Below are 25,029 nucleotides of genomic sequence, written 5' to 3'. Positions count from 1 at the left end.
TACAAGAAAATATAGGCAGTACCCTCTTTGACATCGGTCTTACCCTTGTCGTTTTTAATGTCTATGAATGTAGTCTCCCTGCTTCTAGTCTGACAGCTCTCCCCTGACACTGCTTCCTCCTGGTGGTATGACAACAAACAGATAGGTGGTGTGGTTCCCGGACCAGAAAACGAACCCGGGCCGTGGTGGTGAGAGCGCCAAATGTTAACCACTAGACCACCAGCGCTGGCTTTATATTTACTACCATTCTGTATAACTGAGTCTTTAAACCTTGTTAAGTTGCTTTCTATGGATATGCTTTACCTTCTCAATGGCAGTTATCTTCTTGCTCCCAAGCTACACCAATGTATGTTACCATCCTTTGCTCTGGTGGAACTAAACCAGGGGAGGGCCAGGGCAGGAGCTAGTCCTCATCTCCTGTCCATATTTCCCTCCTGACAGTGCCAGGGCAGTGCTGGGCAATAGGGCTGGGTGGGGAGGGGACCAGGGGGAGCGGTTCCCATCTGTTAATTGTACAGATTCCTCTTTAACCTGGAATAGCATGATGATGTTCATGCATCTGGAGAACTGTACTTGCACGAGAATGACAGATTATCATCCTATTAACAGGTGAGCCATGAGAAAAAATACATATCTTTTCCCATATTTTAATCATGATTGAGAAATAGGCTTTGAAAATGATTAAACAATGGGTAGAAATTTAGAAAACTGTGGCATATTTTTTCTTTTGGTTTTCCTTTATTAATAATCTGCAGCACAATCATTGCCTTCCATGGCTGTTAAAATGGGTTTTCCAGCTTTTAAGTTAGTTCTAAAAGGTGACCATCCCTGTCATCCATAATATTTCCAAGTTGGCTGCCACCTCTGATCCTTTCCATGATATGTAGCCATTTGGGAGGTTTCCTAAATAAAGTAAATTGTTTTCTGTAGATATTCTGTGCATATTCACCATCTTGAGTCATAATTGCTTGATGTATAGGTATCTACATGAGATTATTGCTACCTCTGTGGAAAATGGTAAATCTTTAGTCTAATGTTTAGTCATTTGTTGCCTTTTATGCTCTCTGTGTCCATATGATTGCATTAGGAGACTCAAGTAACTCTGCTTTGAGGCACTTGACATAGATGCCTCTTTCTCTAGATATTAGAGACAGAAAAAGAAAGCTACTGGAGAAAAGCCAGCTGGGAAAGTATTCTGCTCCCTCTCAGGAATCAGTAGTTCTCTTGTCTAATTACTCATTCCCCTTGCCCATTTGTGTAGCTTTCTGCCATAAAACTAAGGGATGGATGGCATCTGCTTTCGCAAAGCTGGTCATATGTCCACCGCGGGAAATTGGGCACTCCCAGAATTAGCAGGTTGCTTCTGTTAAACCCCTGTGATCGGACCTGTTCATGTTTAGAACTTCTCTGTGGCCTGTTTGTGTTTAGTGTCATGTCCCTGGTTTAAAAACTGAGTGGACTTTTTGTGAATGTGTGAACCTTCTTGACTGTAGCAGATGAGGTTAATAGGAACAAGTGAGTATCTTAGAGAAGTATTTTCCAGTTTGCCCAGGTATTAAGCTGTAATAACCATTCTGTGATCTTTAGTGGGAGAACTGTTTAGTTGGGTTTTGTGCAATTATTGGAAGGCATTGAATAGGTTTTTCTTCATCTAAGCCTCCTGTTCCTGAATTTGAGCCTAAAATGGGGTCTGTATGTGTCACCCTGTGTTTTCTTCCGACTCTCCCATTCATATAGTATCTGATGATTCTCTGGAAAATTAGATACGGTGACAAAGGTAATGATGAGATGAAAGACGTATTCCTTAAGGAGTATGCTAAAATATTGACTGCCTGAGGATAAACGTGGTCTTAGAAGGGAAGGTGAGGCAAAGGGACGGTATTAGCAGACTTATTAAGTACCGCTTAATGCTTTTTGAGTGGATGTGGTATAGGGACAAAAGCCCTCCAACAGGACTAATGTAGAAAATTGTTGAGAGATGTAAAATAGAAGTCCAGGTTTGTTAGCTACTTGCTTTATGGCTATTCTTTGGAAAGGTTAAATAACTAATATGTAGCAAAATAAGAAATGTGTGTCACGTACATACTGAGAGCAGGCACTGTACTAAGTATATTTATACACATTGTCTCATTTAACCTAGATTATAATTCCTATTCAGCTATTCAGTAGCAAAACTGAGAATCAAATTCAGATTTTTGACTTCAGAAGTTCTTTTCTTTTTCTTTTTGCAATATGGCTTTTACTGTTAGGTATGATTTTATCTGAAATATATGAGAAAAGCACCATTTCCCATGTCATATTTTATAACCATAAAATAAAGTAAGCACTTCTTGAAAACCTATGATGTTCAAACATTTGGTATACCTTAATATAGAGGAGGGAGGTAGTTTCCTTTGAATTTTACATTATGGTGCCTTCAATTCACCACAGTTGATTCAAGGAGACTGTGGTCGAACAATCTTCATCCGTAATTAATCGTGCTATAAAATATATCTTATTTAGTCTTTTTCATCTGTCTCTAGGGGTTGTTCAGAACGAGCCACAGTGATGGGATAGAAGCCAATACTCAATTATCCATGAAAGTGAACTAGAGGATCGGAAAGAACGCTGATGACTGTGATAAAATCTGGATAGTATCTGAGTCTGTGCCGTAATTGTGCTCTGCTCTGGGATTCCCATCTTGACCCCCTAATTCAGATTTGACAACTCTTTCTTTGACATATTTACCTAGTGTAGGCACATACTCAACCAAACCAAGTGGCGTGGTAGTCCAGAGAAAGATTTCTTGGAAAGGAGACATGTATTCTTCTAGTTGCATGTGGCAAATAGGTTTCCTCTCACACATCAACTCCTATCAATGGATTGTAACTGTCTGTAGCACAGCATCGAGAATGATTCTTTAGGTCACAGAGGGCTGTCCTGGCAAGGACCTTGACTGATTAATCATATCTGCCATGAGTGTAGAAGGGAGATGTGAGTGGCAGGCTGTGTGTGACCCATAATTGCCATCCCTTTTCTGCTATCTTAAATATATAATTTTGTTCACTTCTCTGTGCAAATAAATTCTGAATCTCTGAGTAAAGAAGTTATGCAATTTCAGAAATAATCATGAGAAAAACTGTCTTAATTATGTTTTTGCTGCATGCACAGATTTGTCCCTGTCTTAGGAAGTTTATTTTAATAAATGTGGGATGAGTTAGGTGTGGTGAAATGCCCTCCCTGATAACATTAAAAGTATGAAGATATGTTGCCCCATTGCTGTTGTTAGAGTTGAGGAGTCTGAAGGTTGAATGAGCTATCAGGCCGTCAGTCTGCTCTGTCTCCTGCCTCCTTGCCTATGTTTGCTTCCTTCCGTCATTTCCTTCTTTCCGCTTTTTTTCCTTATTTCCTTCCTTCCTTTTTTTTTTCTCCCTCTCTTTCTCCCTTCCTTCACAACATTGAACAGAAGTTAGACCCTGGTCACTAAAACCCTAAATATTTTTTATTGTACTGTTTCATATTTGAAATTTACAAATACGTATCCATCTTGATTTATATAATTGATATCAACCATGAGGATCACCTTCAATGTGCAGAGTGAAGAAAAGCTAAATTTCTTCTTGCACCATAAGGTTCTTTGTGATCTGATCTGTCCTAACCCTTCAGCCTCATAATTCATTTATAGCGCCTCCCCGCACCTCCCAGCCCACCCGTGTGTGTACACACACACACACACCCCTCCACACGCACATGCACGCACGTCATTGGAACCATCCTAAACTGTTTGGAGAGCCAAAGCTGTACTATTATTTCAGCTTTCTGCTCTTCTGTATGTGCTACACCTTTTACCTGGAATATATTGCTTTCATCCACCTGCCTTTTGACCCAGCTCAGACTTCCCTCTTCTGGCAAGATTTTCCTGACCCCACAACTAAACTAGTTGTCTTTCTCCTTTATTAGCATCTTGCAGTAATCTTAGTACTATTATAGTACTATCTTAAATCATGATGATGATGTGCATGGGTAATATTTGTTCAGTCCTTTCTGTATGCCAGCAGCTATGCTAAGGACCATACTTGGACTATTTTGTAACTGTATAACTTAGCAAAGTAGGTATTATTGTATTTTACTGAGGAAAGTGAAGTGTAGAAAAGTTAAGTGACTGCCCAGGATGACAAAGCTTAAGTGTGCTGGAGCCTTTTCAAATGGAATTTTAACTGTGGATTTACATAGATTTTCCTCCCCTGTGTTGTGACCTCCCAGACGTCATGGACTGTTCCATTGATTTCTGTGTCTCCACTAGAGACTGGCATGTGGTATAGGCTCAAAATGTTTGTTCTATTAAATTTAATTAAAATCTTATTTATAATAGACTATCCAGTCTTTCTATCACCTCTGCAAATTTTAGTGTGTATAAACATATAGTAAACTGGTTTTCTTTATTTTTCCTCAGCTTTTAGTGTATTCTCCACAGTTTAAAAAGCATGTGTCGTCAATATCACATCTTGGCATTAATCTTCGTTTTGAATTTAATGTGTTCGAAAGAATAACGGAATTTTAAAATTCCCGCCATCTGAAAGGTTGAGAGAGATTTCTTTCTCTCGATCTTAATCTCTGTGTCCCTAATATAAACACCTAAGGGATATAAGGAGGGACAGTGATGCTGTGTAGAAGGTAAAGAACTAATTGACTAAAAGGGCAACAAATACATTCTTTCCGCCTCAGAATAATTTTGCCACGGATAGGTTCCACTCTCCTTTACCACCACTGATTGATCAACAGGTTGGGGATTCTGCCTTTTGGTAAAGAAGCTTCCTTAAGTATATAGATTTTACTTTCTACCTTTCTTATTTTCTACATCCTACCTTTAGGCTGCAGGACGTCTGTGTTAGGTCAGCCGGCGATCATGGAATACCTCCTGGATGTGTGTCATTCCCCATAGCATTAGGCTAGAAAAATGGATCTGATGTGGGTTCTGGAGAAAACCAAACTTTGTGGTGTCCCCTCCGACTATTTCTATTTTAGTGCAGCACAAAGAAAGCATATTTGCCTGATTTGAATCCAGAAAATACAAATTGATAATCTTTATTAAAAACCACCAATATCGGCTCTGACTGGTCAGTCTTACCACGCAGATGTTCAGAGGTAGTCCCAGTGATTTGCATTTAATTAAATACAGGCATGGCGAGTTGTAACAGATTTACAACTTAATAGCTATTTGGTCTTGTTTTTAAAGCTGAGAAAGTCATTGTTAATATAACAACACATGGCAGCCAAGAAAAAATAAAGTAGAATGTTTCAAAAAGGACGTTTTGGAATTAAACACTAAGCTACAACTTCGTGCATTTTTGTTTAACCTGGGCTGTCATCTGCCTGGGTTTCACGTGTTTCATAATGTTCCATTCTAACTAACTTCAAGGGCTTAGCTTAGAAAAATAAAAAATACAAAACAGCTGAAAAACTCTTCCCTGCGGTTTGTACTTAGACTTCAGGTGCTTGTATCTCATGCATCTGGGATGTGTTCCCAGTTGCCAAGACTGAGCAGTTGAGCTTGAGGAGTCCTTCTGGGGACTTGCTTCTTTCACAGCTTCCTCACTGGGTTCAGCTCCAACAGAGCCTTTTTGTTGTGCATGAGAAAAGAAAAAAGAAGGGCTCCCCAGCCCAGCACTGCGAGGGAACCTCGGAGACTAGACTCCCTGACATTTCAGAGTATTCCTTCCCAGAGGCTCTCGAGCTTTCTGCCCAACAGCAGTAGAGGTTTTTGTTTCTTTTTCCACCCAGATTTTATTTATCATAGGAGAAAAAGAACATTACAGCCAAAGTTGAAATATTCTTCATTTTCCTCCAACTCTTGTTTTCCTCCTTCTGTCCGTAGAGGCAACTGCCATTCAGAAGTGTGTGTGTATCCTTCCAGTTCAGGCTCTCACATGTCCACCAAATATAACTGTATTTGTAAACAGTCTATTGTATTTGTATTGTTTAAATTTCACCTAGATGCTACCCTGTACCCATTATTTTGCAACTTGCTTTTTTTCACTCAGCATTACATTTTGAATGTATTGTCTAGTTCATTTTCATTTTCAACTGTTATTTTTGTACCTATTTCTGACATAGATTTTGAGTTCCTAATTCTTTTTACTGCTTCTTTCTCCTTTCTTTCCTTATGTTAGGTGATGTGAGGATTTTTTTTAATTCATTTTTTTCTCTAATGGTTTTGATGTTATACAATTTGTTTCCCTTGTTTTAGTGGTTACTCTTAAATTTTTAGCAAATATGTATGTTTAGCGGTGTCTGAAGTTAGTCAAAATTTCTATCCTTCTTCTATACAATATAATGACCCTTCATTGTAATCTCCCTTCCTCCCTCCATCCAGATTAGTGATGTCCAGGATTTTATTTCGATCTTGCTTTTCCAACCTCGTCCAAATTAGTCATTATGATTATGTTGATGATTGTAATTATTTTCAGGCAGTTTTTATTTGGACTTACTAGCATGCCTACTTGTTCCTTTGCTGCTCCGGCTCATTTCTTCTGGCTTCTGTTTCCTTCTACCTTATAGCACATCTTTTTGTGTGTGTGTGAGAAAGACTGTTGCTAAGCTAACACCTGTGGCCGTCTTCCTCTATTTTGTATGTGGGATGCTGCCACAGCATGGCTTGATGAGTGGTGTGTAGGCCCGTACCTGGGATCTGAACCCATGAACCCCAGGCGGCCAAAGTGGAGTGTGTGAACTTAACCACTACACCACCAGGCCGGTCCCTGTAGCACATCTTTTAGCAGCCATTTCTGCTCTTAATCTTTGTGTCTGAAAATATCTTTCACCTTTTTTTCCCCCTGAAAGATAGCTTACCTGTCTATACACTTCTAGGCTGATCCTTATTTTCTTTTAGAACTGTGAAGGGGATTATAATCAATTATTCCACATCAGTTTTTTTTTGTTTTTTTTTTTTTTTGAGGATCTGGTGGGTCCCAGGCCATCAAATGAACTCGTATGGCTGCCCCTTCCAGAGGCCAGAAGGAAGGCAGGTCCTTCGGAAGGGGCAGTCTGTGGGGCAGTGCTGACCTGCCTGGCACTCTTTGATTCTCCCTCCGGTGTTGCTTGTTTATGTCCTTTGCCCATTTTTCTTTTCAGTTATTTAAACTAAAACAAATTTCACCCATTTCTCCTGCCCCCCACCCTCCCCCAACTTCTGGCAACCATCAGTCTGTTCTCTTGTATCTATAAGCTTCAATTTTTTTTTAGATTCCACATATAAGAGAGATCATGTGGTATTTGTCTTTCTCTGTTTCTTAGATTTTTATTTTAACAATCTGGATAGAAATATTTCTAAAATTTAGACACAAGTATAACAATTCTGTACACCCCTGCCTTCAAAAACAGAATCAGTTAAATCTCATGGAGCCTTTGTTAAAGTCAGCACCATTTATTTGGCACATGAGATTTTGCAATGTGTTGAAATACAATGATGTCCTCTTGGTGACTGAGGTGTATAAGATTGTTTGATCTTTCATTAAATGAGTTAAGACTATTGGGTCTTCTGAGACCTTGTGTCTGCTTGTGTGTGTGTGTATGTGTGTGTGTGTGTGTCTTTCCTCTCTGCCAGTACTTCCTACTACAATGGATTTACTAAATGAAATAGTTATCTTCCTTCACTCTGCTATTTCCTTCCCTGTTGTATATTCTTTGTTTCTTCCTTGCTGAATGCTAGGGTGCTAGATAACCAAACTTGTCGCTGATGTCTGGGTTCCTTTGATGTTGTTGTTACGTCGTCTGGGTGCTCTTCCTAAAATTGCTTTATAACTGCCTAAGTAAGTGATGAGCAGCAGTCCATACTTCCTATGGACACAGGTTGCGAAGCTGGATTTCTCAGGTTCATATCCCAGCCCCATACACCAACACCATGTGACCTGGCTCGTTCCTTTACCCCTGAGCCTCAGTTTTCTCATTCCTAAAATGGGGATGGTAATTGTATCTACCTTCTCGAGTGGTTATGTATTTTATATGAATTAATACACATAACAAGGTTAGAGCAGTGCCTGGCCTCATTAACATATGGTGAGTTAAGCACACTTTAAAACAGCTTTCAAGTTTCATCTCAACTACTGTGCACAATTTGGGGTTCTTTACAAGCAAAGTTAAAAGAAATATTCGGGATGAAGAATATCTAACTTGGAAGACTAAACTAGGAAGTAGTCTATTTCTGTTACCACAGGGCATTGAATGTAACATGCAAGTTTATTTAAATATTTGCTTGTGCCAGAGAAGCAGGGGTGCAAGTTGCTGCTGTCATCTAAGATCATCAGGGAGTAAAGATGGGACATTTTAGAAATCATAATGTAAATTAGTGGGTAAGCGTTTATTTGCTTTATAAATATTTGATTTGCACGCAACTTTTCAGTTCAGGTTGATGCCCCCGTCATATGATGTGAATGTAGGAAGACCTGAACTTTAGCTTCAGGTTTTTCAGTAACTCACGATGTGACAGTGACCAAATTCTTTCAATTGCTTTAATTGGACTCTTATAAGGGCAAATGAGATAATAAATGTGAACTGGCTTTTAACTAGCTTTTTGAGTGCTTAAAATAACTAAGATGATGATAATACATTTTAGCCGTGTAGCGATAATTACTATAATGCTTCAAATACAAATATACAGTTTTTATCATTTCAGATTAAATTTTTTTTTCTAGGGAAGATTGGCCCTGAGGTAACATCTGTGCCAGTCTTCCTCTATTTTGTATGTGGGTTGCTGCCACAGCATGGCCACCAATGAGTGGTGGAGGTCCGCACCCAGGAACCAAACCCGGGCTGCTGACGTGGAGCAGGCTGAACTAACCACTAGGCAACAGTGCCGGCCCTCAGATTAAATTTTTGGAATCGAATGAGTAGGTTCATATTCAATTATTTCATGGCTTTAGGACTTACCAAGTTTATTTTATTTTCCTTATGATTTATCTCCTATCAGCTTCCAAAAATTATTTGAGGATGCTTACCAAAATTTGTAGACAATTAATGTAAGCACGTCAATAAAAACCTAGTAAAGAACGGACCATAGAGAAATTTTATGCCAGTTTCTCATTTCTTCTAATCTTGATTTTCATCCTTTCCGGTAGCTACAATCACTGATGTTAGTGTCTCTGTCCATCTCTGCTTACTCCACCTTCAGTTCTGTAGACAAAGCTGTCTAAGTCAGAAGAGAAGAATTTCAGAAACTCATAGTTTCAGCAAATAAGAATTCTTTCAAAAATAGGTACAGTTGAAGTTTCTAGAACTCCTCTCAATACTGATTTTGCTCTAATCTGTCTTTCCTTGCCAAATTTCCTTCCTCCTCTTCCATGATTGATTTTCCCATTTTCATATCACAAGTTAACATCTAACTCATGTACTTGCCCCTCTTGAGGGTCCATAGAGTACTATTACTTGTTCATGGGGTCACTTTTGCTAAGGTCAGCAGAATGAGTGTTTGCCTCCTAATAATCATACAAGGTTTTCGTTGTTTTTATTTTTTGTAGATGAGCAAACTGGGGTTTAGAGAGATTAAGTATCTTGCCCAGAACCACTTAGCTAGTAAGTGGTCAAGCCAGAAATTAAATCCAAGCTTCTCTGTCTCCAAAGTGTGTGTGTGTGTTTCCTATGAGTCACACAACTGGGTGTTCTGAGCAGTTGGTTGATATTTAAAAGGCATGAAGAAAGCTTCCCTCCCATAAATAACTCCACCACTCAATAGTTGTTGTGTTTTAAATTTCAGTATTTGAGATGCATCCCTTTTGAACTGTTGGCTACTTGTTCCATGAGGTGTTTACATTAATAATTATTCCTTATCCTTTATAGATCTTTACACAGCACTTTAATGTACATTAAATTAAATGTAGACGTACTTTTAGCTGCTCAAATAACAGAAAACCCAACTAACAGTGACTTAAACTAATAGGGTAGGTGGTGGTTGGCTCAGTGACTTAAAAGATGTCAGGGCCGGCGTTACTGTGATTCTTTTGACCTTTTCCTCATGATCACAAGATAGCTGCTGCAGACCCAGTCATCACCTCTGTTTAGGGTTGGAGGAAGGGAAAAAAGAAGTCTATGCCAGGCAGATGTCATTTTTATTCAAGAAAGCAAAGACATTCTAAGAAGTCCTCCAACAATCTTTTGCTTATGACTTCCCATCAGAACTGCGTCACATGGCTACATACACATGCAAAAGAGTCTGGAGAAGTGGGTACTTCTGTAATGGACATGGGCAAGACAGAAAAGGGATGGGAATGGCATTGGGCTGGCCAGTTAATGGTGTTGGCCACAACATATCATATGTGTTTATTTCATCATTGCAACTGCTTTCCGAGACAGCAAATAATGTTATCTCCATTTTACAGCTGAATTAAGTTCCATGAAATTTAAATGACTTCCCAAGGTCATATAACAAGTTTAAATATTTGGAATCTGATCCTTGGTTTCCTGCATTCCAGGCAAGTTTTTTTCTCTGCACTCTTCGCCCAGGGAATTAGCAATTCTGTGATTAATACTTTAGTGCATTAATTTTCGCATTCTCCTCCTTGGACTCAGAAAACTCTGCGGGCGGCATGAGTACACAGGGCTGCTGGAATGGGCAGGAGGCTCCAAAAGAGAGGGTACAGGATGGTGGTGAGGGAACGACAAACATCAGCTTTGCTTGTTTCTTTCCAGTTTTGCTCAGGACTGGTGAATTGTGAACATAGCTTTTCTGTTTTTGCCTCCTACAGTTCTGGGCTGAAGGTCTTGGAGGAAATCTCAGTGAGACCATTGAAAGTCTTCTCTCTTTCTCCATTTGTCCTTTGACCTAAACCGTGACAAGCAATTGTGGTCTTACTTCTTTGTTGCCTGAGCCTTGGCAATGCTTTAGTAAAGAAAAAACCTCATTCCTTGGCTTGCCTCTGTAGTGGCTTTTTCACTCTATTTCATCCAAAAGCTAGTTTCTAAAGAAGGGGCCTCTTTTTTGGATGAACACATTGCTGTGCATTTTCTTTGGGGCCTTTATCTCCCAAATGTCCTAAAACTGAAATTGGAAGTTTATAGTCCTGAGTTATATGAAGAGTCCGGGCAGCCCCTGTGGAAGGAGGGGTGGGCACTGTTCCATGATGGCACTATTCCACGTACTATTCTGTCGTGTAGCCTCCCCAGAACCCTCTGCTCTATTTCCTCAGTGTCTTCTTCACTCCTCTGTTATGGTAATTTCCACAGGTACTGTACTCATTCATTTATACGTCTCTTCCTTATCAAACACGGAGAGGCTTTTCAATCTGTGTGTCCACAGAACCTTGCAAATAGAAGCATTCGATAACTGAGTGAAAAAAAGAGCTCGGTTTTATTGAATATTTGGTTTAAAGGTTAACCAAGAAATCTTACTTATTTTTCTTCATGCTGTTGAAAACAGTTATGTAATATAATGGTTCAAGGTTTTGCCTGAGTAAGCAGAATATTTTAGATATAAATTGGATTCCGTGTGCTTGGTTTTGTAGGTTGTCATTGTGAATGTCAGTTATTACTTTCTAGTTTTGCCGTTTTGCACATGAAGACTATTTGTGAGGATGCATTTGAATGTCTAACGACCTCATTCATTCTCATTTTTCCTTCCTCTCTTTTTCAACAATCATTTTCTCTTATTATTAATTATCTGTATTTATTTACATGGTTCCAAAATAAAAAGTAGTAAAGATTATATAATTAAAAGTCTCGCTTCCATTTCTGATCCCAGCCACTCAGTTTAACACCCCTAAGCAACACATCATTAATTTCTAGAATATTCTTTCAGAGATCTTTTATGCACATACAAATACAAATATATGTTCTCCCCATTAACAAAACTGCACAAATAGTAGCATACAGTTTGCATTTTTTTTTAACTCAGCGACTTACTAGACCACTTTCTTTAATAGTACATAACAATTTTCCTCATCTTTTTTTAATGACACACTATTTCATTTTGGGGACGTCCCTAATTTGTTTAACCTCTTTACCTATTAGTGGATATTTAGATTACTTCTAATCTTTTGCTAATATACAAACAATCTTGTAACAAATGGCTGTATATGTTCACTATCACACGTGCAAATGTATCAGTACGACAAAATTCATCTAAGGAAATGGAATTGCGTGGTCAAAGAGTGTGTGCATTTGTGACCTGATAAATTGCCCTCCTCAGGGGTTGTGCTGATTTACACGTCTACGTACAATATAGGAGAGTGCCTGCTTCTCCACACCTTCACTAGTATAGTGTGTTGTAAAACTTCTAGACCTTTTGCCACATGGCAAGTCAAAAAAATGGTGTCTCATTTTCCTCTTATAATTGAGATTGAGCATCTTTTTTTTAAAATAGGTTTAAGAGCCGTTTTTATTTCCTTTTCCATGATCTGCTGTTTGTATCCTTTGTTCATTTTTCTGTTGGACTTTTTGTCTCTTTCTTAAGGGTTTATAGGAACTTTTATGTAATTAGGGAAATTAGTCCTTCGTGATACGTATTGTGAACATTTTCCCCATAGTTTTGGTGTTTGTTTTTACTATTGTTTTGGCCAGGTGCAGAAAACAAAAGTTTAAGGTAGTAAAGTATATCAACGTTTTCTTTTAAGGCTGTGGGGTTTTTGTCAAGTTAAGAGACCTTCCCTTTTGTGAGCTTACAAAATAATTTTTACATGATTTCTTCTAACCTGTTGGTAGTTTCATTTTCATATCTAAGTGTTTCATCCACCTGGAGTTTTTCTTAATGTATTTGTTATGAGACATCGGTTCAACTGTCTATTTCTCCAGATGGATACTTAGTTGTCCCCAAATCACTTTTCAATAAACTGCATTCTTCCCGCTGATTTGATTGTCTGCCTTTATAATACTGTGAAATCCCCAGGGTATTGATTGGGTCTATTTTGAACTTTCTGTTCTGTTCCATTGGCTTCTCAGTTATTTTATGTGCCAGTACCACGTGGTTTTATTTATTAATTTGTTTTTTAATCTATCAGGGCTGCTTCTCCCTTATTATTCTTCCTTTTCAGGTTTTTTCTGGCTCTTCTACGTATACTTACTTTCTTAACAAATACATGACTAAAATTATTTTATTTAGGATGTATTTTTCACCACTACTTTTGTGTGGAGCACTGCCCTGGATTCTGTACTAGAAAGGAAAGACAGGATGTGTAAGACACTGTCCCAGATCAGACCACAGAGCTTGCAGCCTCATTGAGGAGGAAAAGCACATGCCGAAGGTGACTGGGGCTTCTGCAGCTGAGTCCCTCGATTTCCGAGCTGGCTAAGCAAAAAGTCCCCAGGCCAGCGGCTGACCTGATCATGCAGCAGACCCCTCCCACTAAACTCGGGACTCTCTTCCTACTGATGACTCTAACTGTCAATTCGTCTTGGACAATGAGCTTGAAGTATATTATATTTTGGGTATCTGAGCAAACATAAAACAGTTGCACTGGAAAGTTCAAGTTTGTGGTGGAATATATTCTGAGGGCATGCTCTCTTATTAGACTTTAGACTTCTGGTGAAGACCGTTAGCCACAGCTGTAGAATTAAAGTAGATTAAACTGTCATGCTTTCTCCCTAAAATTTTTCTTCTTTTATCAACATCAAAAGGAAAAATGAGGGGCCGGCCTGGTGGTGCAGTGGTTAAGTGCGCACATTCCGCTTCAGTGGCCCAGGGTTAGCCGGTTCAGATCCCGGGTGCAGACATGGCACTGCTTGGCAAGCCATGCTGTGGTAGGCATCCCACATAGAAAGTGGAGGAAGATGGGCATGGATGTTAGCTCAAGGCCAGTCTTCCTCAGCAAAAAGAGGAGGATTGGAGGCAGATGTTAGCTCAGGGCTAATCTTCCTAAAAACAAAAAAAAAGGAAAAATGAATATAGAGATGTTAGAGTATCTGTCATTCTGATAACTCTGACTCCCCGACAAGTAAGCATAAAACAGATCACATAGATTATATTGATCATGTGGAATATAATGGGAATATTTTTACAGTTGGACTTTAATACTTGACATGAAATCAGTTGTTGAATAACTGATGTTTAGAATGTTTTCATTTGTGTATGGGATATTGAGTGCATTAACGTATTTGTAAATCTGGTGAATATTATTTTACAGTTTGTAACTGACAGCCCTCACCCTTGACTCCTAGAACAACACTTTCTGTTCTTCCTACTTCACAGACTGGCTTGACCTTCCAGCTGCCCTCCACTTTTGGGTTCCTCAGGACTTGGCCTGTGTTCTGTCCTTTTCTCTTCACTTTCTTTAATTTTCCCTTTGATCTCATAAAACTACCTAAATACTGATGCCTTCCAAATTTATTAAGTCCAGACTTCTCTTCTGAGTGACTTGCATATACTGCTGCCTACTTGGCATCTCTACTCAAATGACAGTAGCCAAAATGGAACCTTTTCTTTCCTCTCCAACCCCTCCCTGCCCGTCGATTGTACTCAGGAAATGGCACTGTCATCCACTGTTTTTCAGAGTAGAAACTCAGCCATCTATGGTTCTTCTCTTTCTTTTATTACTCCCACATTCAGCCCATCAGCAAGTTCTAGCAAGATCTCCAAATTATATCTCTAGTGCACCCACATCTCCATTTCCATGGCAACCTCCACCCCACTGGTCTAGGTCACGGGGATACTGACTGCAACCAATCAGACGCCAGAGAATTTCCTAACATGTATCCTCTCTTGTCTACTCTTGTTTCCCCACAACAGTAAGGATGAGCCCTGTAAGCTGTAAATTAGATCCCTTCATTCCTCTGCGTAATACCCTTCAACGGATTCCTGCTGCACTTGGAATGAAATCCAGTCTTGATACCACAGACAGTAAAGTCCTGCACATCCCTCTTTGTCTCTTCAAACTCACCTGCTTTCACTCTGCCCCTTGATCGTTAAGTTTCAACCACTCTGGTGTTCTTTTATTTCCTTAAGCATGCTAAGTTTTTATAAACCCTGTGGACTTTGCATGTGCTATTTCCTCTGCTTACAGTGTTCTTCTCCTGGCTGTCTATATGGCTCTTCTCTTTATCCAAGTCTCCCCTTAAATGGTACTTCTCCAGATGCCTTCCCTGATGACCGCATCTACTGTCACCTCCACTTTGTTGTTCTCTATATCATCTCTTGTTTATTTCCTTCATAGCAGTGTCCACAGATATAATTACTTTATTAAATTGCTTTGAGTCTGCTTTCTTGACTTTTCTATTTCTTTCCTGGTGAAAGTTAGTTTTGTGGGGCAGACCCTCTGTCTGCTGTAAATCTTATTGTATGGCTAGTACATGGCACAATGTCTGGTACGTAATGAGTATTCAGCACACTGGGTATTAAGTAAATAAATGAGTGAACAAAGAAATAAGCAGCAGTTAAGTGTGAGGATTATGTGGAGAGTATAAGAAAATATTTCTCTCTTAACTTTCGCTTTGAAATATATATTCTGATAAAACAAAACCAAAAATAAAATCATTTCAGGTGTTCAGTAAACCCCTGATTAGTAAAAAGTGACTATGTCATAGAAAATTTTTCTGGAGAAGTTACTGAAGAAGAATATGATCTGGACTTCCTATGGAATTACAAAATTGTGCTGCAGCAATGACTTAGCATTTGGTAGGATGTGTTCTCTACAGGTTTGAAAGATGTCATAGATTTATTTCACTTGTATTATTCTTTAGTCTTCCCATCTTCCATGAGCATATTTAATTAATATTAGAATCTATCCGGTGATTAGGATAGTCAATATTAAAGTAGAAATAACAATCCAGTTTCTTTAACAAGCGTTTCTTATTCTCCACTAGGTAGACATGGTTCCTGTCCTCAAGGAGCCTCAAGGACAAGTAGGGATGACAGTCTTACAGAGAAGTCCTTATGTCTCCTGTGGCAGCATGAATAAGAGGCACACACACGGGGATCATGGTGGAACAGAGGAGGGAGTTTTCAGATTTGGCTGGGGCATGGACAATGTCCTAAAGGAGTGATTGTGGAGTTTGATCTTAAAGGAATAAGAATTTGCTGGGTGGAAAGACTTTCTAGTCCACAGGATAGAATGTACAGAGACACAGAAGTATGGTTAGGGGACTGTGTTCCGGAATCTGCAACCAGAGGGGAATGTAAGGGGAGGCATAGGCAATGAGGTTGAAGAGATAGGAAAGCCAGATTGTGAAATGGAGGCCTTTGAATGGTTTTAATCTTGGCAACAATAGGATTATATAATCTACATTTTAAGAAGGTCATTAGAGGATGGAGGATGGCTTCCAGTAGGAGGCATCTGGTGGTGGAGACAGAAGGCATGGGAGAGATCATTCAGGAAAGTAGAGTATGAGGAGGCTCAGTAGAGCAGGAGTACTGTGATGGGGAGGAGGAAGGTAGCTTTTTAAGGAAACTGAGATGGATCCTTGAGAGTGGCTGCAGATGAAAAAAACAATATGTCACACAGGCCGTGAGAAGAGATCTTTTTTAGGAAGGAAGAGAGTGATTAATGTCAGACAGATCAAGTAAGATAAAAGTTAAGATGGAAGGACTGGATTTCATAATTAAGGTATCTTTAGTGGGGCGTTGGGGGATGAAAGAGAATTGAGAAAATGAACACCACCTGTGGCCCACCCAGAGCCACAGGGGGATCTCCTTTGTTTGTGGTCCTTTGTTCTAGTGAACAGTGGAGATTTGAACTTGCCTGCTGAGAGGGAGGAAGCACAGGAACCAGGCTTTCAATGCAGGTGAACTGGATTTTGATGTAACATTGCTTTAGACAGGGGAGCAAAAGAGGAGGGAAATAAGGAGAAAAGAGTGATATACAGGCAAGTTTGTGGCTGAAGTATAAAATAGAGGGTATTTCTGATATTGGGGGAAAGCATGCTGAGAGGGAGAGGAACAAAGGAGGCCTTTGAGCAGAAAGATGGTTGTTTGTGACTGATGCTATGGAGGACACGGGAATGATGGCAGGTGAGGCTGAGGGTTCAGCTGAGCTTGAAGGCACTGGGGTGTGGTGGCTTCATCCACCTGCAGGTCCCGGATTGGTGTTGCCTGGACAGGCCCCTCAGAAGATAATGGGAGGCTGCTGAGAATGCCCATGAGATAATTGTTGCAGTGATGTGAACGAATCGAGAGACCCAGGGTAGTTAGGGAAGTAAGCAGAGGAAGCAATGAAAAGGAGGCTGAAAAGAGAGAGTAGAGTGACGTCAGAGGGACCAGGTGTGCTATGAGTGTTGGAAAGAGTGCTATCCTGGGAAGATAGGACACTTTTTATGAGCAATGTATCAGAATTACACATCCAAATTGGCGTTTCTTTATCAGTTACCTGAGAGGGTACTTGTTCTGCATTTATTCTGCTGTGGCCCAGAATGGTGTGGGGAAGCCCGTCTTGGAATTGTGCTCAGAATCTGCAGCACAGCTTTTGACTGTCTGGAGTCTTAGTGATTCTTAGCCCTTTGGAGGTGGATTTGACGTTTTGCCAAGTTCAGTGAAGAAAGTGGACAACCAAACTGGGTAATACCACTTTCAGTAGAAATGGAAATAAGAATCTAAATAACAGTACTGTTTTTCTTATGTGACTTGTAACAGGCCCTGAGAGCAGTTTCCAAAGAGTGACAACAGCATCTTTGGAACGTATATAGCCTCTCAAAATAGCTATTTTGAGGGACATATTCCTTTGGATGTAAACGTCTTAAGAGATTTGGGGGTCATACTCCTTTAGAGTTATACAGTACTCAGTAAATACTGATAGAAAGTTTAGAAGGCTTCTCCATTTTATCTACACAATCTGTATATCTTTATTATTGAAATCATTTATACCAACATGATATTGAAAGTGGTGAGACTGAAGGAGATTATTTCCATAGCCAACGTGGCCTGCTTTATTTATGATCTATTTCTTTACTGGAAACTGGGAAAATATGATTTTTCTTGTCTATTAGCATGTGTCAAACACTTTAAGGTCCCTAGATGGAAAGTTGTGATAAATGCATACCTAAAGCCATTATGTTTCCCTAACTTAATTTGTTAAAATTTTAATATGTTTTTGAGAGATTCTGCTGGTTCTCCATCTCCTCGAGGTACCAGAAAGAAGTGGTAATTTTTGTCCTCAAATTCCTGTCCTTGCCAAGTAACACTGATGACAATGTTTGAATAATAGCATGGGAAGTAGCTATGAACTGCAGAATAACTAATCTAGAATGGGAATTAGTAACCATCTAAATGGTGGAAAAATTACTTTCCTGATTCTAGAAGAGCAGAGTCTGTAGAATCCAACTGTAGTGGAAACGTGCTCTGCCAACCTTTTGCTATTCACTTACTTGAGAATGCACTGTTCTCATTTGGGCTGCTTTCACCTCATGCTTTCTACTTAAGTTGGTTACTTACCAAAAGGCAAAGAATATGTCATCTTTCTTAGTGGGGAGCGCTGTTGGCATTCTGGGCAGACAGGTCTTTCATGTGCGTGGGACTCCTGGGATTGCAGCGTGCTTGGCACCCCTGGCTTCCTGGCTCTAAATGCCAGTAGCCCCCACAAGTCATTGTGGTAATCAGAAATGTCACCACACATTTCCAAATGCCTCTGGTTGTTTATGGACTTCCAGAGCCTGGTGGACTTGTTTACTGAAAAGCCAGGGAAGACAAGAAACATTTTTTCTGTCCCCTTTACTCTGTCTGTCTATCAATCTATCTGTCTGTCTTCTATCTATCGATCTATCTATCTATCTATCTATCTATCTATCTATCTATCTAGGTGTCTCCTTTTTCTTTCTTTTTGTTTTCTTTCATTGTGGTGTGAGGAATAACAGAAATAGGAAAAAGGAATCATCATTAAAGAAAGAAAGATTGAAAACAAAAGAATAATCCAAGAGAAGGCTAAGGGAGAATAGAGGACAAGAGAGAAAATAGAGTGGTAGTGGGGAAGCTGGAAGAAATGTTTCTGCCGCATTCCTCTGTGGTCTCTTGTGATTTTCTCTCTGAAGCCAAGAATGAGATTTCTTGTAGGAATGCTCATGTATAGTTGCATTGCAGGGTATAACTGATTGCAGAGGCACCCTAAATAGCTTTCACTGAGAATATAGTTAGAATTGTGTAAGAGTTTAGACCCAGACCTTGCAAGAGGAGAAGAACTTGTGATAAGGCAAGTGCATCTGACTTCATCTAAGGGGGATGCGTTACTAATAGGCCCAAGCCCTTTATTTCAAAATGATGTTACTTACGTGATTGTCCAGGAGCATGGACTCCAAAATCATTTCAGCTTGTGTGTAGCAAGTTTTTAATTTCAATTTTTACAAAATGAAGTTCTCCCTTTGTGCCGATACCATTTTCTAAAAATAGTGTACCTGGCTAGCATTTAAAAGTTATAACCTTTAGCTTGCCATGATTGCTAAAAGTCATCTGTTATGTATTTTTAAAATCTGCACTAACACTTGTGGACCATTCATGCCATACTGAAGCTGATTTTCTACTTTATTTTTTCAGTTGTTCATGGTGGACAATGGAGCAGATGACTGGAGAATAGCCATGACTTATGAGCGTATTTTCTTCATCTGCTTGGAAATACTGGTGTGTGCTATTCATCCCATACCTGGGAATTATACGTTCACATGGACGGCCCGGCTTGCCTTCTCCTATGCCCCATCCACAACCACCGCTGATGTGGATATTATTTTATCTATACCAATGTTCTTAAGACTCTATCTGATTGCCAGAGTCATGCTTTTACATAGCAAACTGTTCACTGATGCCTCCTCTAGAAGCATTGGAGCACTTAATAAGATAAACTTCAATACGCGTTTTGTTATGAAGACTTTAATGACTATATGCCCAGGAACTGTACTCTTGGTTTTTAGTATCTCATTATGGATAATTGCCGCATGGACTGTCCGAGCTTGTGAAAGGTAAGTTTGTTTCTTTTCCTGAGAACATGATTTGCCATATGGTGTCCTTGAAAGTGGGAGAAAGAACACATTTTAGACTAGAGGCACATGGTGACTCACTCTTGAAAATTTTGGATTCTCCGCTGAGCTTCTTTTAAATGACTGTGACAAACTTTTCTTAAGATTTTTGCAGACAGCAATGCCTTGATACGTATGTATTTTTTTTCTAATTTGAGCAGTTTTCAATAGAGGACTGTCTTTATAATCTATGTCAAAATTTGGAGATCTACAAATTATAGAGGAGACTTCTATCAGAAATGTTTGTTTAATGGTAATACTGAATCATTTTGGTGCCTCACTGGTTATAGCGTTGATTATTGTTGAGACAGAAAGCCAGTGGAAGAGTGGTGAAGCAAGATGTCTGAACTTTAGGGAATATCTCAGAATGTTTTGTTGACTGTAGTACCTATTTATAATAGTGTTCACATGATTACTGATAAGGAGCTAATGTATAATATTCAGTTTTATTGAACTCTCAACAATTAGTAACAAGGGGAAGTGTGTGTTTGTTTTATTGTCTGAAGAGCTCCAGTGGTCTAGAGCTGGACCCACATTCTCAGAACTCAGAAGCTGCTCAGTGAATCTGAATTAATCAGGTATAGCATCAGTGATGTTAACCTTGCCATTTAACAAACACACACAAGTAGATTTGTTACATAAGTGGGAAGAACTCTATCATAATGAAGGAGGAAACCTCGTGTGACCTTGGTTAAGAAATTCAAGTGGAAATTAGCAGTAGACAGATAGAAACAATTTAGAGGCTTCTAGAACTGTTAAGTATTAAGATGTTGGTTTTTGTGGTAACTAGATTTTTTTAAATTTAGTTTTTGAAAATCCAGTTTATATATATGCAGCTGGTTTAAGGAAGAAAAATATCTAATGAGAGTTGTTGCAAAAATAGCAAACCCGCAACACCCCTCTCCCATTTATACTTTCCAGAAGTAATCGCTCTAAATTCTTTTAGCCTTTTCTTTGGTAATTACTTCCCACATTTCTAAAGTATGTTGCTTATATTGCTACGTCTAGATTTCACATCCAGATTTTTATGGAATTTGAGGTTTTAGTTGTCTTTCACTTACAGGCACACACCACTTTCATGACTCTATCCCCCCCAAAAAAGTAATTTCCATCTTCCTAATAAGTTATATAAACACCAATAATCTATATTCCATGTTCCCATTATTATGACTATGTTAGCTGCATTTTTAGTTGAACCATATGGTATATTAGAATCATTTTGCCCTTCCTGCACATCTTTTTATTTTCTCTGGAATTCTTAATTGCCTCATTTTATTTGCTTATTTTTTACCTGCGTAGTTTTCTATATGCTTATCATCTGTAAATTCTCCCACATTATGTAAATATCCTTTTACTAGATTCATATATATTAGGCAGCCTATTAATTTCACCTAGAAGTGATTCTTCGGACTTTCTAACCTCCTTCTCTATCATGTTGGGGATTTCCTTTGCCTTTTTTTTTTTTTATGTTGAGTACCTTTTTTCTTGAATCTTGTTTCTTCCTCTGTCTTCATTTATTCCTTCATTTTGGCAGAATCTATCATCCAGTAACTTCTGAGAAAAGATAGTATCTGAGAGAGAGAGATTTTTTGAAACCGTGCAGGTATGGCAGCCTTTATTCTTCTCCTATGCTTAATTGATAACTGGGCTGGATATAAAACTCTAGATTGGAAATCACTTTCCCTCGAATGTTGAAGAGTTTATTTTCCTCTGGTCTCAAGGTTTCAGCAGTCTGACGCTATTCTCATTTTTTGATGCTTTTTTTTTCTAGAAGCTTTGAAGGATCAGTGTTCTAAAATTGCACAAGGAAATGTCTTGGTGTGAATGTGTTTTAATCAAGTGTACTAGGAATTTAGTGGGCCTATTCAATCTTGGAATTAGTGTCCTTCAGTTCTTGGAAATTTTCTTGAATTATTTAATGATTTTTGTTCCCGTGTTTTGTTGTGTGGATATTGGCCCTCCTGTATTAGTTCTTTAATTTTCTTATTTTCTTTCTGTATTGTTTTCATCTCTGTTTTTGCTCAGTGTATGGAAGATAACCTCAGTTTAATCTTTCAAACTTTCTATTGGGATATTATTTCTTCTTTAATATATGTTAATTTCCAGTGTCTCATTTTTTGATCCCTAAATGCCCATTTTTTAAAAATAGCATCATGCTTTTCTTTCTTAGATGTACTGTTTTATTTGTCTGGAGATGTTAATGAATATTTTTGAAATTTTTTTCTCTTTGTATATTTTTTGTTTCCCCAAAGATTCATTTTTCTGTTTATTTTGGCTTTTATTTTAGAAGCTTTCCTTAAGTGTGTAGGTGACCTTGGCTGTCTGCTCAGGCACTAGAGAGCTGATTGGAAGTTTTCTGTATAAATCCAGAACTTGTCGACTGTGGGCTTCACTACAGGGTAATTTGAGTGTTGGGGGCATGGAACACTGATTTCAGTATCTTTACAAATTTTCTCTTGTCTCTAAACAATCTGACTGGCTCACGGGAGGTCATTTCTACTCTCCTGTCATGAAGGTATAAGCCTGAGTGACAGCATTCTGGGAATTGATAGGGCAAAGAAGAGGTCTCAACAGTTAACATGCAAGCATTGATTTATTTTCCTAGTTGTCATCCGGTTGGCCTGCTCTCTACAGTGCCTGATGCCCTGCAGTCAGCCCACAGACCTGGTGTGTTTTACCTCTCCAGACAATAAACGTCCAGACTTCTGCCAGGCGGGCCAAAGGCATTACCAGTTACAGAGTGGAAGGGGGAATCTGGGGATCTAACTGCTTTTATACAGTATTTGAACCTGTCCTCACATTTAAAGCTCTGTCATTATCTCCACTGACAGAGGTACTGATGCCGAGAATTCCTGAGTCTTTGGTGTGTGTGTGTGGAGGGGTAAGGGTGGGGGTTGATTCTTAGTGCAAATATGGTCGCTTCTTGATTTTTCACCACTGCTGGTCTAGAATTCTCCTTTCTAGCTTCTTTACTACTGTCTTGTCACTCATTCTTCTTGCCCTTATGGATTCATACTTTGTTTTAAAATTATTTACAGTCCTTTTAAGGGGGTCTAGGGAGGGAGCTAAGGCCAGTATGTTTGTTGAAACCACCTGTTTTTACCAGAAATTCTGCAGGGGCTAGTTTTTAATACTATGCATCTGAACCTTTTTTAGAACTTCTCTACATAAAGATGGCATTTGAGGGATTAAAGTTTTCTTTTTAAAGAAACATAGACTCCTTATGGTAATGCTTTTTGTCCTAGCAATCATGAGATTTAGATGCTTATGATACTTTGTGGAGCAGATGTACCTGTAAAGTTTGTAAACTTAGTTGATATACCTATTTAGTTTATGAAGATTACTCTTAACTAAAAGTTATATATGATAATGTGACAATGGAGGTGAAAGCATAGTTTAACAATATATACATCTGTATGGGTGGCTCCTCATGCGTCTTCTTTTAAAATAGCCTCAAAATTGTGCACATCCCATACATTTTCTTTCCAAAAACAGTTCACCTCAGCTGTTTTAACCTATTGTTGCTAACTACAAAAAGCTTGAGGCAAGCTGTTCCAAATCTCATCAGCCCAAAGTATGTGTGTTTTTTAACATGTTGAGATTGCTAGATGACAGACCATTCCGGTTTTCGCATAAAAAGGCACTAGAAAGTGAAAATTATCCATTTTATATCAAGAATGAGAGACCAACCAGCAGATACGTAAAGGGAACAAATCTATGGCATGGTTGGGGAGGGAGAGCGATCAGAGTCTGGACTGGGACACTGGAATTTAGTCCCAGTTGTACAGTTTAGGAGCTGAGTGACCTCAGGCCAACCAGCTCACTTCTTTTTGCCTTAGTTTCTTCGTTGTGAACTAAAGGGATCGATAAGTTTTCCTCTTCCAAAGGTAACATTTTATAATTGTGCAAATGTATAAAAGAAAATAAAATCATTAACCAGTACTGTGATAGTAGAAGATTTTCCACATTTCCTTTTTCATTAAACTTTCCATTTTGGTGCACAAAATCTCCAGATTGTGACTGGTAAGATACAAAGACATAAAAACATTTGCTTAGTTTTTCACAAAGTTGATTTTGAATATGACGTCATCCACATCTTGCACTTCTTTAGATGTTTACTTTCTGACCAGCCTGCCTTCCTTCTTTCCTTCCTTTTTTGAAGTTTGCAATACTTAATACAACACATAACTCTCCTACTTCTTTGGTTTGGAATTCTCCACTAATGAGGAGGGCATCCTGTAGGAGGCATCTTTTCTTGGTGGTATTACTTTCCCTGCAGATCGTGCACCTCTGATTTACCTTTAAGTGATAAAAACTCTTTTTTTCTTTTCTTTCTTTGTTTTTGTTTTTGTTTTTTGTTTTTTTTTGGGGGGGGAAGGATAGGGGGAAGCAGAGTGGCACATCTCTGGCATTATTTCTGTGGCCTACATTTGTCAGGCGGAGGCTGCCCCAGACCAGACCACAGTGTCCCTTCTCTCTCTTTTCCAGTCGGCCTTGTGTTGAGGTGGACAGCAGGTCTGGAAAGAAAACTCTCTTCTGAAGCAGCCTGGGAAGTGTGGCCTGGTGCTGTTAAGTGATCTTGTGTTCATGTGGACGTAGGCCAAAGCATTTAATCAAATGTATCAGAAGAAACTTCAAGAACATTGATGTCTTAGAAGCAGTCTGAACCCCAGAGCTTGGGGTCCTGAAAATTGGAAATTATCCCATCATGACTTGCACCTGTTGAGGCTTCCCTGGTTTTGTAAAGATAGCATGGGTGTGTTAACCCAAAGTGTGCTTCACTGGACACAGTTTTAGAGGAAGCTGTTCTGCAAGGGGTAGGACCGGATACTGTGGGATGGTGCTGTGTTACACAAAGAAAAGCGTTTTGTTTTTTCTTTTTCACTATAAGGGTTGTCAGAGCATTTAATATGTGAATGTGCATTAGGCATATCCAAGAGGGGAAAGGATCATTTATTGGGCTACATCTTCTGGGAAACACAGTTGGCATATGTCAATACTGAAGTGTCAGAGAAAGAAAAGGATTTTAACTTTCTGCACAGTTGGAGAATTTTAAAAAATATTTCTTTGTAAAATGTGTTCTGTTCCTTTTTGCTACAAGTTTCATAGTGTGTGGGAGGGGGCTGAGTTTGGGATGGAGAA

The 25,029-nt window shown here is 39.1% G+C and overlaps 1 protein-coding gene across 5 annotated transcripts in view; it reads left to right on the top strand.

The window, feature by feature from the left end:
- KCNN2 (potassium calcium-activated channel subfamily N member 2) overlaps positions 1-25,029 on the top strand; it is a 405,489-nt gene that overhangs the window by 292,151 nt on the left and 88,309 nt on the right. For 4 of the 5 annotated variants that reach the window (XM_070569539.1, XM_070569537.1, XM_070569538.1 and 1 more), the window contains one exon: positions 19,412-19,830. The exons of the other annotated variant lie outside the window; for it this stretch is intronic. In XM_070569539.1, coding sequence (XP_070425640.1) covers positions 19,412-19,830 — 419 coding nt within the window. The remainder of the gene's footprint in view (positions 1-19,411; positions 19,831-25,029) is intronic. 5 annotated transcript variants of the gene reach the window in all.

This window comes from Equus przewalskii, chromosome 13 (assembly GCF_037783145.1).
Source record: "Equus przewalskii isolate Varuska chromosome 13, EquPr2, whole genome shotgun sequence".
Taxonomy (NCBI): domain Eukaryota; kingdom Metazoa; phylum Chordata; class Mammalia; order Perissodactyla; family Equidae; genus Equus; species Equus przewalskii.
Note: the sequence above shows the minus strand (reverse complement) of the source record. Positions and strands in the feature narration are given on the sequence as shown.